At 37.6% G+C, this 15,314-nt stretch overlaps 1 protein-coding gene across 4 annotated transcripts in view; it reads right to left on the reverse strand.

Annotated features, from left to right (window-relative positions):
• The window catches only part of FANCC (FA complementation group C), a 209,323-nt gene that overhangs the window by 57,680 nt on the left and 136,329 nt on the right, over positions 1-15,314 (reverse strand). For all 4 annotated transcript variants that reach the window (XM_069088002.1, XM_069088001.1, XM_069088004.1 and 1 more), the window contains one exon: positions 13,054-13,210. In XM_069088002.1, coding sequence (XP_068944103.1) covers positions 13,054-13,210 — 157 coding nt within the window. The remainder of the gene's footprint in view (positions 1-13,053; positions 13,211-15,314) is intronic.

Raw genomic sequence — 15,314 nt, forward strand, 5'->3', positions numbered from 1 at the left:
CTCAAGCTTCCCCCTCTCAGAACTAGATAAATGAGTTATAGGAAGAAGTGGAGAGTAAAACTATAGACCAGTGGGGGCCCTCAAGCTTCCTCCTCTCAGAACTAGATAAATAAAATAATAAAATAGTTAAAGAAATGAATATAATTTTAGAAAACTTAGATATCATAGACGCCTGTAGAACCTTTTTCAACTATACATGGCAGGTTCATAAAACTTGACCATGTATTAGGCAATAAAAACCTTACAAATGCAGAAAAGCTGAAACACTAAGTACAACTTTTATAGACTATAAGGCAATAAAAATTATATTCAATAGAGTTGTGGAAGCATAGATTAAAAATTAATTGGAAGCTAAATGATCTAATACTAAAGAATCAATGGGTCAAAGAACAAATAATAGAAACAATAATTTCATTAAAGAGAATGACAACAATGAGACAACATAACAAAACTGGTGGGATGTGGTTGAAGTAGTACTTAAGAGAAAATTTAAATCTCTCTCTCTCTCTGTATATACATATACATATACATATGTATATATATATATATATATCAGGAAAGAAACAGCAGATGAATGAATTGGGCATGCAACTAAAAAAAAACTAGAAAAAGAACAAATTAAAAATTCCCAATTAAACAACAAAATAAAAATCCTAAAAATCCAAGGAGTGATTAATAAAATTAAAAATTAAAAAAAAACTGAACTAGTAAAACTAAAACCTGGTTTTATTTAAAAACAAGAACAACAACAATAAAATGGACAAACCATTAATTAATGTGATTGTAAAAATGAAAGAAAACCACATTACCAGTACAAAAATGAAAAAAGCAAAATCACCACTAATGAAGATGAAATTAAAGCAATATTAAGACTTTTTTGTCCAATTATATGCCAAGAAAACTGACAATCTCAATAAAATGGATGAATATTTATGAAGTTATAAATTAACCATATTAACAGAAGTGGAAATACTTAAATAACCCTGTCTTAGAAAAAGAAATTGAGGAATCCCTGGCAGCTGTGGCAGTTTTTAGACTTCTCAACCCACAAAATGCTAAAGACAAAGTAAAGGGTCAGTGGGAAACTGTTGGACCTGGGTGAGAGAAGAGCTCAATCTGGCCCCAGCCCCGGGGTGGTGGAGGTGATGGCGGCCATGGCAACAGCAGCAATTGCTTCCAGAGCTCCAGGCCCACTGATGGTAGGGGGACCAAGTGGCTGAGCAGAGGGCAATAGCTCTTGCTTTTCCTGCATGGCAGTCTTGGGTGGTGGTCCTGGAATGAGGACGAGAGCTGGCATGGTGGAGCTTGTGGTGACTGTGGAAAGGGAATACTCCTTACAGCTCGGAGGCACTCACAGACCAGAGAACAGACAGTGGGAGGAGTAACACTACCATGATCACATCACCTTAGAAGAATGGAAAATTCCCGGGTACTCAGAAGTAGCTCTGACAACAGCTGCAAAAAACCCCAGAAATTTAGGATAAAGCATTCTCCACTCTGGAAGCAGAATCCTACCCTGGCAAAGGGCTCAAAAGTCAACTAACTGGCTGGGAAAATGAGCCAACAGAGGGAAAAAAATCAGACTACAGAATCTTTCTTTGGAGACAAAGAAAAACAAATCATACAACCAGAAGACAACAAAGTCAAAACTCCTGCATCAAAAACCTCCAAGAAAAATATGAATTGGTTGAAGGCCATAGAGGGGCTCAAAAAGGATTTTGAAAATCAAGTAAGACAAGTAGAGGAAAAACTGGAAAGATAAGTGAGAGTGACACAAGAAAATCATGAAAAATGAGTCAACAACTTGCTAAAGGAGACCCAAAAAAATACTGAAGAAAATAACACCTTAAAAATAGACTAACTCAAATGGCAAAAGAGGTCCAAAAAGCCAATGTGGAAAAGAATGACTTAAAAAGCATAATTGATCAAATGGAAAAGGAAGTCCAAAAGCTCACTTAAAATAATTACTTCAAAATTAGACTGGAGCAAATGGAAGCTAATGACTTTATGAGAAATTAAGATATTAAAAACAGACCCAAAAGAATGAAAATAGAAGACAATGTGAAATATCTCATTAGAAAAACAATTGACCTGGAAAATAGATCCAGAAGAGATAATTTAAAAATTACTGGACTACCTAAAAGCCATGATAAAAAAAAGCCCAGACATCATCTTTCAAGAAATTATCAAGGAAAATTGCCCTGATATACTGGAAGCAGAGGGTAAAAAAGAAATTGAAAGAATCCACTGATCACCTCTTGAAAAAGATCCCAAAAAGAAAACTCTTAGGGATATTATAGCCAAATTCCAGAGGTTCAAGGTCAAGGAGAAAATATTATAAGCAGTCAGGAAGAAACAATTTGAGTGTTGTGGAAACACAAACAGGATAACACAAGATCTAGCAGCTTCTACAATAAGGAATGGGAGGGCTTGGGATATGATATTCCAGAGGTCAAAGGACTGGGATTAAAACTAAGAATCACCTACTGAGTAAAACTTAGTATAATACTTCATGGTAAAATGTGGATATTCAGAGAAATAGAGGGCTTTCAAGCATTCTTGATGAAAAGACCAGAGCTGAACAGAAAATTTGACTTTCAAATACAAGAATCAAGAGAAGCACAGAAAGGTAAACAGGAAAGAGAAATCATAAGGAACTTGATTCAAGTTGAACTGTTTACATTCCTACATGGAAAGATGATATGTGTAACTCATGAGACTTTTCTCACTATTAGGAATAGTTGAAGGGAATATGTACGTATGTAGGTATGTATGCATATATGTATATATGTAAGTATGTGTATGTGTGTATATGTATATATTGATAGAGGGCACAGGGTGAATTGAATATGAATGGACAATATCTAAAAAATAAAGTTAAAGGCTAAGAGAGGAATATATTGGGAGGAGAAAGGGAGAGAAAATAGGATAAATTATGTCACATAAAAGAGGCAAGAGAAATCAGTTACTATGGAGGGGAAGAGCAGGGAGGTGAAAGAGAATGAGTCAATCTTACTTTCATTGGATTTGGCTTAAAGAGGAAATAACATACACACTCAACTGGGTATCTTACCCTACAGGAAAACAGAGGGGAAGGGAATGAAATGGGGGTATGATAGAAGGGAGGGCAGACTGGGGAAGGGGATAGTCAGAAGCAAACACATTTGAAAAGGGACAGAGTCAAAGGAGAGAACAAAATAAATGGGGGACGGGATAGGATGGAGGGAAAGATAGTCCTTAACTTTAATAGACTGGGCTCCTTTCAGCAATGCAAGATTATAAAACAACTCCAGAAGACTCATGATGGAAAGGTCATCTAGAGAAAGAACTGCAGAGTCTGAATGCAGACTGAGGCAAGCTCTTGCTCTCTCATTTGTGTTTCCTTTTGTTTTGTTCCTTCTTTCTCATTGTTCATTCCATTGGTTATAATCCTTCTTTACACCTTGACTAATGTTTAATGGGAAGGTATCTGTAGAACCTGTATTGGATTGCATGGGGGGGGGAGGGGGAGAAAAATCTGGAATTCAAGGGATTGTGGAACTGAATATTATAAACTAAAAGTAAATAAATAAACTTCATAAAGAGAAATAAGTCTTTCACAGTATGACTGCTATGGAAATGTTTTGCATAACTACACATGCACAACCTTTATTAAATTGCTTGTCTTGTCAATGTGGGGGTGGTGAGGAAGAGAATCTGTAACTCACAGTTTTAAAAACAAATGTTAAAAAATTGTTTTTATATGCAACTGGGAAATATAGGATATACAGGCAGTGGGGTACAGAAATCCATCTTGAAGAAACTAAGGAGGATCCCCAGATCCAAGATGGTGGCATAAAAGCAGGAAAACACCATGACCTCTCCCCATAACTATAAAATATGACTCTAAACAAACTTTAGAGCTGCAGAACCCACAAAGAGACAGAGAGAAACAGAATATCCCACTGAAGGCAGCCTGGCAGGCTGGTAGGAAGGTTCCATTGCAGGGTGCTGGGAGCAGAGTCCAGCCCTGTGTGAGCCCACTGTTCTAGCCCCAGGGCAGCCCCGACCAGTGGCTGGAACAGACTTCAGGAGAGTGGATCACCAGCAGCTGTAGCAGTTTATTATCACACCAAAAATACCACAAAGTAAAAGGTCAGTGTCAATTTTGCAGGAACAGGGGGACCGAGAGTCTAGTCCGGACTCTGTCCCTGGGACAAGAAGGTGAGAAGTGGCAGAGGCACTACAGCTGCTGCTGCATGGCTACTTTGGAGCTCCTGGCCTGCAGATCACAGGGGGAACAAGTGACCAGTCTGAGGGTAATCGCTCTTGCTTTAACCTGCCTGGATCTGGATTGCTGTCCTGAGTGGAGGTCCTGGGGTGTGTGACCAAGTGCCAGAGCCTGTGGAGGCTTCAGAGAGGGCATCCAACTAAGAGCTCTGGCAGATGCAAAACCCCAGCGATTTGGGACAAAGCTCTCTGTCTTTCACAATATATCCACTATGGAAATGTTTTGTGTAACTACACATGTACAACCTATATAGAATTGCTTATCTTCCCAGTAAGGGTGGGTAAAGAGGGAAGAAGGGAAAGAATCTGGAATTCAAAGTTTTAAAATCAAATATTTAAAAAAATTGTTATTATTTTTTTTACATGCACTGGGAAATAAGATATACAGGCACTGAGGATTGGAGATCCATCTTGCCCTACAGGAAAGTTGGAGGGGGAATGGAGGAGGATTTAGGAGAGAACAGACTGGAGGAGGGGGTATTCAGGTGGATCGCTGTTCTGGGGTGATGGGTAGGGGAAAGATGGGGAGAAAATTTGTAACTCAAAATGGTGTGGAAATGAATGCTAAAAACTAAAAATAAACAAAAAAAACTAAGGGGGAGGGTAGGGATTGAGGGGCATATTAGAGAGGGCAGACTGGGGGAAGGGGAAATCAGTATGCTTCCCATATTGAGATGGGGGGGGGTAGGGAAGAGATGGTGAGAAAATTTGGAACTCAAAATCTTGTGGAAATGAATGCTGAAAACTAAAAATAAATAAATAAAATCAGAAAGAAAAAAAAAAAGAAATTGAACAAGACATAAATGAGCTCCCTAACAAAAAATCCCGAGGACTAAATGGATTGTCAAGTAAATTCCACCAAACATTTAAAGAACAATTAATTTCAATACTATATAAGCTTCTTGAAAAAAATAAGTAAAATAGTCCTTTTATGACATTGAATATGATTTTGATACCTGAAAGAGGGAAAAGAAAAGAAAGAAAATAATAGACCAATTTTCTTAATGAATATTGATGCAAAATTAAAAAAAAATAATAGCAAGAAGACTCCAGGAATATATCACAAAGACCATACTCTATGACCAGGTGAGATTTTAACCAAGAATACTGGGTTGGTTCAATATTAGGAAAACTGTAAGTATAATTGACCATATCAATAAAAATGTTGGCAAAAATCATATGATTATATAAACAGATGTAAAAGCTTTTGAGAAAATATAACATCCATTCCTATAAAAATACTAGTAAGTACAGAAATAAATGGAGCTTTTCTTAAAATGATAAGTAATATCTATCTAAAACAAGAGTAAGCATGATCTGTAATGCAGATAAACTAGAAGCCTCCCCAATAAGATAAAGAGTGAAGTTAGGATGTCCATTATTATTATTCAATATTGAACTAGAAATACTAGCTATACCAGTAAGAGAAGAAAAAGAAATCGAAGGAATTAGAAAAGACAATGAGAAAAAAAAACTATCATTCTTTGAGGATGACATGATGGAATACTTAGAGAATCCTAGAGAATGAACTAAAAAATTACCTGAAATAATTAGCCACTTTACCAAAGTTGTAAGATATAAAATAAACCCAAATGAATCTGCATTCCTATATATATGTAAAACAAGAGAAAGAGAAATTCCATTTACAATAACTGTAGAAAATATAAAATACTTTAGAGTATACCTGCCAAAACAAAACCAGAAATAATATGAAAACTGCAAAACATTTTTTTCACACAAATTAAGTCAGATCTAACAAATGGAGAAATATTAATTGCTCATGGATAGGCTGATGCGATACAATAAATATGGCAATTCTACCTAAATTAATTTACTTATTCAGTGCCATACCAATAAAATTACAAAAGAATTATTTTATAGAACTTAGAAAATGATAATGAAATTCATTTGGAAGAACAAAAGGTCAAGAATATCTAGGGAATCTATGAAAAAAAAATGTGAAGGATGGTAGCCTAGCAGAACCAGATTTCAAAATACGTAAAAAAATTAGTAATCATCAAAACAATCTGGTATTGGCTAAGAAATAAGAGAGATGGATGAATGGAATAGATTAGGTATATGATACATTGTAATAAATGATCTCAGTAATCTAAATATTTGATAAATGCAAAGATCCAACCTTTTGGGACAAGAACTCATTACTTGACAAAAACTGGAAAAATGGAAAACAGTTCAGCAGAAACTAGTCAAAGATCAACATCTTTACACCATATAACAAAGTAAGGTCAAAATGATTATATAATTTAGACATATAGGGTGATATCACAAGCAAACTAGGGAAGGAGTGGGGAACATGAAAAAAATTATCTGTTAAATCTATGGATAAGGGAAGATTTTATGACCAAAAACAAGATAGAGTGAATCAAAGGAGTTAAAATATACAATTTTAAAAACAGGAAATTTAAGTTTTTGCATAAGCAAAACCAATGTAGTCAAAATAAGAAGGTAAACAGGAAACTAGGAGGAAATTTTTTTTTCAAATGCTTTATTAGCTTCTGATTTATATCATTCATTTCCGCCAGATTTTGAGTTACAAATTTTCTCCCTGTTTTTCCCCTACCCACTGCCCAAAAATAGCAGTCCCACAGGATATCCCCTCCTCCAGTCTGCTCTCTCCCATATTTTCTCCCATAGCCCTTTTGACTTTTCCATTAGGGTGTGGTGGATCTCTATGCCCCGGTGGCTGTATATCTTATTTCCCAATTACATGTAAAATTGTATTAATAATAGTATATATATATATATATGTATGTATGTGTATATATACATATATATATGTATTTTTAACATTTGATTTTAAAACTTTGAATTCCAGATTCATTCCCTTCCTCCCTTGTCACCCACCCTTACTGGGATGATAAGCAGTTCAGTATAGGTTGTACATGTGTGGCTAATGCAAAACAATTAACATAGTTGATATTTTAATTATAAAAGACTGACTATATTTCCCTCCCTCCTATCCCACCTCCCACTTGTTTTATTCTCTACTTTGATCCCATCCCTTTTCAAAAGTGGGTGCTTCCAACTTTCCTCCCTGCCCCAGCCTGCCCTCCCTTCTCATCACCTTTCCTCCCCTACTCTCCTGTAGGGTGAGATACCCTATTTAGTGTGTATTTCATTCCCTAGGAGGAAATTTTTACAGCAAGTTTCTATGATAAAGGACCCATTTCCCAAATATAGTGAGAACTGAGTCAAATTTATTTTTTAAAAAAGTCATTCCACAATTGATAAAATGGTCAAAAAATATAAAGAGGCAGTTTTCAGAAGGAAAAAAATCAGTCATCAATAGTCACATGAAGAAATGCTCTAAATCATTATTGATTAAGGAAATGCCAGTTAAAACAGCTCTAAAGTCACATCTATCAAAATGACTAACATGACAGAAAAGGAAAATAAATGCCAGAGTGTAACTGAAAAGATTGGGAGACTTATGTACTGGTGGTAGAGTTGTGAACTGGTCCAGCCATTCTGGAGAACAATTTGGAACTGTGCCCAAAGGGCCATTAAAAGTAACCTCTGACCCAGCAATAAACTACACAGTCTGTATGCTGAAGAGATCAAAGGAAAAAAGAAAAGGACTTATATATGGAGAAAAGCATTTACAGCAGCTTTTTGTGGTAGCAAAGAATTGGAAACTGAAGGGATGCCTATCAGTTAGGGAAATGGATGAGTAAATGGTGGTATATGACTGTGATGGAACACAACTGTGCTATAAGGAATGATGAAGGGAATGGTTTCAGAAACACCTGGGAAGGCTTATACGAACTTGATGGAATTCTCATAAAGCTTCCCCCAGCCCCAGGCTTGTAAATTCTTTGTGGGCCTCACTGAATGGCAGGCATGTCCTGATCTGACCACACCACAGGCCCCCAGACTCAATATAGCCACTGCCCCCAGGTCCAATTCACATGTTTGAACATGTTCTGGTACTCAATCACAATCACATCCATTTAGCCCAAGACAGGACCACATATCCAACTATCCATCCTGACCAGACAAGACCACAAAAGCCAATCAGAAAGTAGCACAACCAAAATGTCTGGTGACTGAACCATCAAAGGGACCCCTCCCCTAGTTCCTAATCCCCTGACAAACCCCTCCTGCCTTTTTAATATTCATAATTTCTGTTACGTAATTGTATCTTTACCCTATAAAAATCCATCTTGTTTTCTCTGAAGCTGCTGGTTCCTCCTGGAAGCTACCCTGCATCTGAGGGGTGTCAATTGTCAATAATTACAGGTGTTGTGCTCTGAATTCCTGGAGACGGCGGCGCCACAACACACACCGTAAAACCACAACAGTTTTTGGCATCCCTGGGTGGGCAGGGTCCCAACTCCCAACCCATAGGATTAAAGAACAACAAGCTGATATCAAGTAAGCCAAATTAGAGAACATTATACACGATGACTGCTGTATCTTCATGAAAATCAACTGTGAAAGACTTAGTTACTCTGATCAATGCAATATAACAAGACTCCATAGTGCCCATGATGAAAAATAGAGAAAAGAGTGATCAGCTCTGAGTTTACTTTATCACTTTTTTTGCAACATGGTTAATATGGAAATATGTTCTGCATGACTCACACGTACAACGAATATCATCTTATTTGCCTTCTCAGTGAGGGAGGGATGAGAAAGAGGGAGAAAATCTGGAACTCAAAACCTGAATGGTTAAAAGAGAATTTTTAGCAGAAACTCTGAAAAACACAAGAGAAAAGAGAAACACAAAAAGCAAATATAAATGAGCCATCAGGAAAGATTTCTATAAAGATCAAATTATTGTATTCTAATGGGGAAGCAGTTAGATGATACAATTATAACCTAAGAATTGTAATGTCAGTAAGGATCATGGAGGCAGGAAAAAAAGATGGAAGGGGCGGATAGGGTGGCACAGGGAATAAAGCACCGGCCCTGGAGTCAGGAGGACCTGAGTTCAAATCCAGCCTCAGACACGTAACAAAAAAACTAGCCATGTGACTGAACCCCAACTGCCCTCCAAAAAGCAAAAAAAAACCCAAAAAACCCAAACCAAAACCCAAAAAAAACAACAAAAAAAAAGATGGAAGAAACGGTAGTGATTTTTGTTATACTTTAATTATATTAAACAGCGATATATTAAAAGAACATTCTTTTACTCCCTTCCTCTATCTAAAAATGCAATGGAGTATGGTCATTAGTAAGGATGTGGTGATTTATATGATCTTGGGACATACACCAAGTTTCAAGGGCCCTGACTTCACATAGATAAGCCTTTAAAAAAAAAAATTTTTTTTAAAGCAATTGGGGTTAAGTAACTTGCCCAAGGTTACACGGCCAGTTATTTTGTGTGGGTGCCAAGTATCTGAGGCCAGAACTGATCCTGGGTCTCCCAACGCCGGGGCCGGCGCTCTTACTCACTGCACCACCTGGCCGCCCTACGGATAAGCCTTTTGATGCCTTTAGGTAACCAGAAAGCCATGTCAATACAGCCATAAGCTACCAGGAACCTGCATCAAGGGAGGTGAAGCTTGAGCCTTGGACACTTAGCCAATCAAGTTCCAGGCACAGCTTTGTCATCTTTCAAAGAAAAATGAGGCTAAACCATGTTGCAAAGGAAATTTTAATTTATTTTTAAATTTTACTTTTAAAATAATGGTCCTCAGGGCAGCCAGGTGGTGCAGTGAGTAAGAGCACTGGCCCCAGAGTCGGGATGACCTGGCATCAAATCCGGGCTCAGACATTTAGCACCACACCCAGAAATAACTGGCCGTGTAATCATGAGCAAGTAACTTAACCCCAATTGCTTTAAAAATAAATAAATAAATAATGGTCCTCGGGGTGGCTAGGTGGCATGGTGAATAAAGTACTGGCCCTGGAGTCAGTGGAACCTGGGTTCAAGTCTGGCCTCAGACACTTAACACACACACACAAACTAGCTGTGCGACCTTGGGCAAGTTGCTTAACCCTAATTGCCCTCCAAAAAGCAATAAATAAATAAAATAATAGCCCTGTTACACAAACTGTGACCTAATTTAAAAGAAAAAGTTGATTCTGAGATTATTTTTGCTTTTATATTAATAATAAAGTTGCTGAAGAAAGTTATGTAAAATCTTTAAAATTATCTTGTGCAATTAACCCATACATGGAAGACACCTGGTTGAAAGTTTTTAAAGCAGAATTTGCTCTCATATAATAAATTTTTTATATAGAAAATCAATAATAATTACAGAAGAATCTTGTAGTCTGATACAATTTGTGAAACCTGTCTATTCCCTTCTCAAATGTTCATTATCAATGCTCTCAATAAATATGTAGATTACTTTTTTTTGAGGGATGGGGGGCAATGGGGTTAAATAACTTGCCCAGGGTCACACAGCTAATGTCAAAGGCCAGATTTGAACTCAGGTCCTCCTGACTCCAGGGCCAGTTCTCTATATACTATGCCTCCTAGCCACCCCCTGTAGGTTACTTTTGTAAAGATTTCATACCGGCCCTTGGGCCATCCTAGGTAATCATTTAAAATGGTGAGGTATTCTCTTGATCCAGAGAACCCCGCAAAATCACGCAAGTCAAGAGGTTCAAATCTCCGGGTCCACTTCAAGAACAGCTGTGAAACAGCCCAAGCTATCAAGGGCATGTGTATCTGAGAAGCTACCAAGTATGTGAAAGATGTCCCACTGAAGAAACCATGTGTTCCCTTCCGTTGGCATAATGTGGAGTTGGCCGGTGTACCCAGGCTAAACAATGGGGTTGGACCTGGGGTCGGTGGCTCAAAAAGAGCACTGAATTCTTGCTGCATATGCTTAACAATGCTGAGAGTGACGCAGAGCTGAAGGTCTGGATGTGGATTCTCTCGTCATCCAGCACATCCAGGTTAACAAGGCTCCCAAATGCCACGGGCACTTACAGGGCTCATGGTCAAATCAACCCACACCTGAGCTCTCCCTGCCATGCTGAGATGACAATTACTGAGAAGGGTCTAATTGTTCCTAACTCAGAAGAAGAAGAAACTGCAGAAACTAAAGCTTATGGCCCGGGAGTAAACATGACATTGGAGTGCAAATAAAAGTGAAATGAAAACATTTGTCACAGTAAAATAAAGAGATTTCACACTGCTGGGAAATCTGCTTGGCGAGCCTTTGCTGGCAATAATAAGGCACATTTTTATGCAGTATCTGCAGCCTTTCCTTCGTCGGATACCCTGAGGATCCCCCAATGCTCTCAGGACGTGCTGTGGCAGCACAGACAGACCTTGGGGTGTGCACTGTGATGATTTCATGAGTGCTAAGCCTCCTCCCCCATGCACTGCACTGGAGACTGACTGGGGCACTGCAGGGCAAACAGCAATTTGCCACAATGTACAACATAATTTGCTGTAGAAATCCTGACAGATCTTTTCCATCTTATGTCACTTCACTGTCTTCCAGTCTCATCCTTAAATATCCTTTGGAATGATCTGGCTTCCTCAGGTCTCTTGATAATTTTTCTACTTCTCCCTCCACTGCTTCTCGCTGGTTTATGAGGTGATACTGATAATTTTCCATTATCCTTTTCCATAAAACTTTACTTAGAAAATTAACTATCTATAGATATATAATTTTTTTCTTAGCTATGCATCTCTCCACTTAGCAAAGTAAGTGTTTCTTGGATAAAGCAGTTCCCAGGCTCTCTCGCTCTTATCCACACTGGCTACACCCAACACGTACCTCTCTTCTTGAAAAAAGTGTTCACGACACATAAATGTGAAGATTCTGTTTAGTTCTGTGAAACTTCAGAATTTTGTACAAATTCCTGAACCATGTTTTCCAACATAATTTCCATTTCTCTTCCTTAAGTACATCCTTATACTGAAGTGAGTGAGTATTGAAGTATATGCTGATTGAAACTTGAACATCTTGAGTTCTTCACAGAATCTCCCTGCTTTCTCATCCTCTGTCGTAGATGTCAGTGGACGAGGTGTAATTTCTCTTGTTTGTAGTCTTTCTGCAAACACTTTTCTCATAAGAACCTTACATGAGACGACCAAACTCCTGTGAAATATTTCTGGTTGTTTTGGGCCCCATGACACAGACCAATTCTTTTAACTCCTTTGTTTACTTTTCCAAAGAGAACCTGTGAGCTATCTTTCAATTTAGCTATGACTCTTCTCGTCTTCTGATTTCATTTATGGTGACAATGTCGTCCGACGTGATTCAGTACCTCCAACAGTATGTCTATTCATGGTCACTGAAGAAGGGATGTCACAATTAGGGCATCATTAAGTTAAATAGTAAAACTAATGTTTACAGATGGTCTCTCTTTTAGCCCTTCTGCCACTATCCCTGCAGAAATGGACCAACAGTCATTTTGTATCTGTTTCATAGATTTCCAAGGTCAAAGAATCCGTCACTAAAAGAGCAAATTTATATTTATTTTAAAATTAAGAAAGATTTTACAAATAAGAATAAGATCAATACTGTTCTAAAAGGAAAAGAAAAGGGCAGTTCAGTGGAAGTATATGTTTAAGAGAACAGAACGAAAAGCAGAGAAAATGATTGGCTGCTTTTTAAAAAGTCAACAAGCATTTACTAAGCACTTACTATAGACCTGACTTGTCAAGGCTCTACTAAATTGTGTGCAAGGCGCATAGGAAGAATGCTCTAAATTAGGCACAAGGCAGAAAGCAGAAGATTAATTTTGAAGCTCCAACTATTTTTGCTTGTGTTTTTTTCCCCTGATCTAAGGCAAACTACATTAAGCAAAATACAAAAAAAAATTTTCTCATTATGAAAATATTGCACATACCAGTAATGACTCTTTTATAAAGCATTCCATCTCTTCTGGAGAATTTCTGTGCCTAGACAGTAAATTTTCAAAAAGATGCAGGGTTGCTTTTTCCAGGCTGGGAAGGTGACGAAGCCAGAGTGAGAACAGAGCTGATTCAGAAAGGATAATCTTCTTCCTTTTATGAAAGAAAAGAATATATATATATATATATATATATATATATACACATACATATATATATATATATGTTATGTTACACACATATATAGAGGTTTTAAAAGAAACTAAGTTCACAAAAAAGTTGACAAGTTTTCAAAAAACAATCATTCATAATGAACTAAAAACAGTTTTTCTCTCCTCACTGATGAACTTTTACATTACCCTCGATTAAATGAGTGCATTATGCAGGAACACATGGTGGACCTCAACTCACCAAAGAACTTTTCAAAGAAGTGACACCAAAATTAAGTTCAATAAACCAAGTAAAGGATGGTATATTTTGGAGAGGAAAAGTACATAAGATAATATATAAAAAGACTACTTTGCACAAATATGGCAATAACTGCTTTCGGGAATGACTGAGTCAGGAACACAGAAACATTCTTAACAATGAAAAAGCAAGGTCAAATGTTAAGCTTGTCCCTGGAGCACTGGCCATACCATAACTATCAAAGGAAACCCACTGGCTAATGCAATAAGGGTCAGGAGCATGACAGTACTTTTTTCTATTAAGGTCCAAGGACAAAAAATAGGTCTCGTGATGGGACCAGAGTCAGCATTTTGTTAAGATAAGAAGACAAGCCTGATCCAATATGTACTTGCCTTTATGAAAGGGCAGCATCCACACTGATGCTCAGATCTAGAACAGTCTGGAAGATGCCTCCGATAACACGGGGAAGCTCCTTTCAGACAAGAGGCTCATCTGGTGCCTGTTCTCCCAAGCCCTGCCTTCACATTCGTATACTCTTCTTATAATGCAATTGAAATATGAGATAATAAACTCCACCCATTCCATCTTCCTTTTTCCAGGAGTGTATTCATTTTGTCCTTTCTCAAATCCTCAGAAGAGAACTGATTTACTCGTAGGGCCTTTGTTTGTATTTTTAACTCCCTAAATAGCCACTGAAAACACTAAGGTTTTGATACTGTTTTGTTTTCCCAATTACCAGAATGCTAGCTCAGCGTCATCAGAGAGTCCCTTCCAGTTGTTACAATAAATCGAACTGTCTAGGCTTCTCTTGACAATGCTACGGCATTTGCACTTCTAATTTCTCCTCAGCTTGGACTCTTTTCAACAGAAATGCTTTCAATTCCATTACAGGTCCATTTTTTTCCCTTGAAAGATTATTTGCAGAATGTTATTCTTAATTGTAAGCCCATGTCTTACAAAAATTCCCATTTTGGAACACTGTATTCCAAGATCTCCTTTGAACTGTAGCTACTACCAGGGCTTGCGTGATCTTAAATAGCTGCCACTCTTGTGTGGTTTTAAATGGTTTTCCTTGGCACTTGAACATACTGTAGTTTGAATATATATATATATATTTAAAAAACAAAATACCTTTACACAATACAAACCATCTCCTCCTCCTCTTATCATTCGCACAAGATTTTTAGATTAAGAAAGCTCTTCACAAATGTTAACTCACTTGGACCTCACAATGATCCTGCATAGGCGGTCCTTACTCTTACCTTCATTTTACAGGTGAGGAAACTGAGACACAGAGAGGTTAAATGACTCGCCAGGGCCACATGACTAGTACGTGTCTGAGTCAGGATTTGAAGTGGATAGAGCGCCAGGCCTGGAACCGGGAACACTTATCTTCCTGAGTTTATATCTGGTCTAAGACACTTACTGTGTGATGCTGGGCAGGTCACTTAACCGTTTTTGCTTCAGTTTTCTCATCTGTAAAACACACTAGAGAAGGAAATGACAAACCACCCTCGTAACTTTGCCAAGAAAATTCCAAAAGGAGTCACAAAGAGTCAGAAATGACTGAAACAAGTGAACAACAAAAATGACAACTTACAGAAAGAATTAAGAATCACAGAATTGAGTTAAGAATCTATGCTAATCCTATCTTAAGAGGTCCCTACCTAATCCATCTTGCATTCCACATATCCCAACCTTACTAGTCTTCCTTGGGTACTTTAAAGTGGATCTTTTTTTACCGATAATAAATCATAAAGAAATTTATTTTAAAGCAATTCTTTGGTATGCATATAATTTATTAAAGAACGCAAATTTGTATACTGAGATGGATGTGATAGTTTATTTT

This window comes from Petaurus breviceps, unplaced genomic scaffold (assembly GCF_028583685.1).
Source record: "Petaurus breviceps papuanus isolate PSGF00001 unplaced genomic scaffold, PetGlider_PUasm1.0 183, whole genome shotgun sequence".
In the NCBI taxonomy this organism is placed as follows: Eukaryota; Metazoa; Chordata; class Mammalia; order Diprotodontia; family Petauridae; genus Petaurus; species Petaurus breviceps.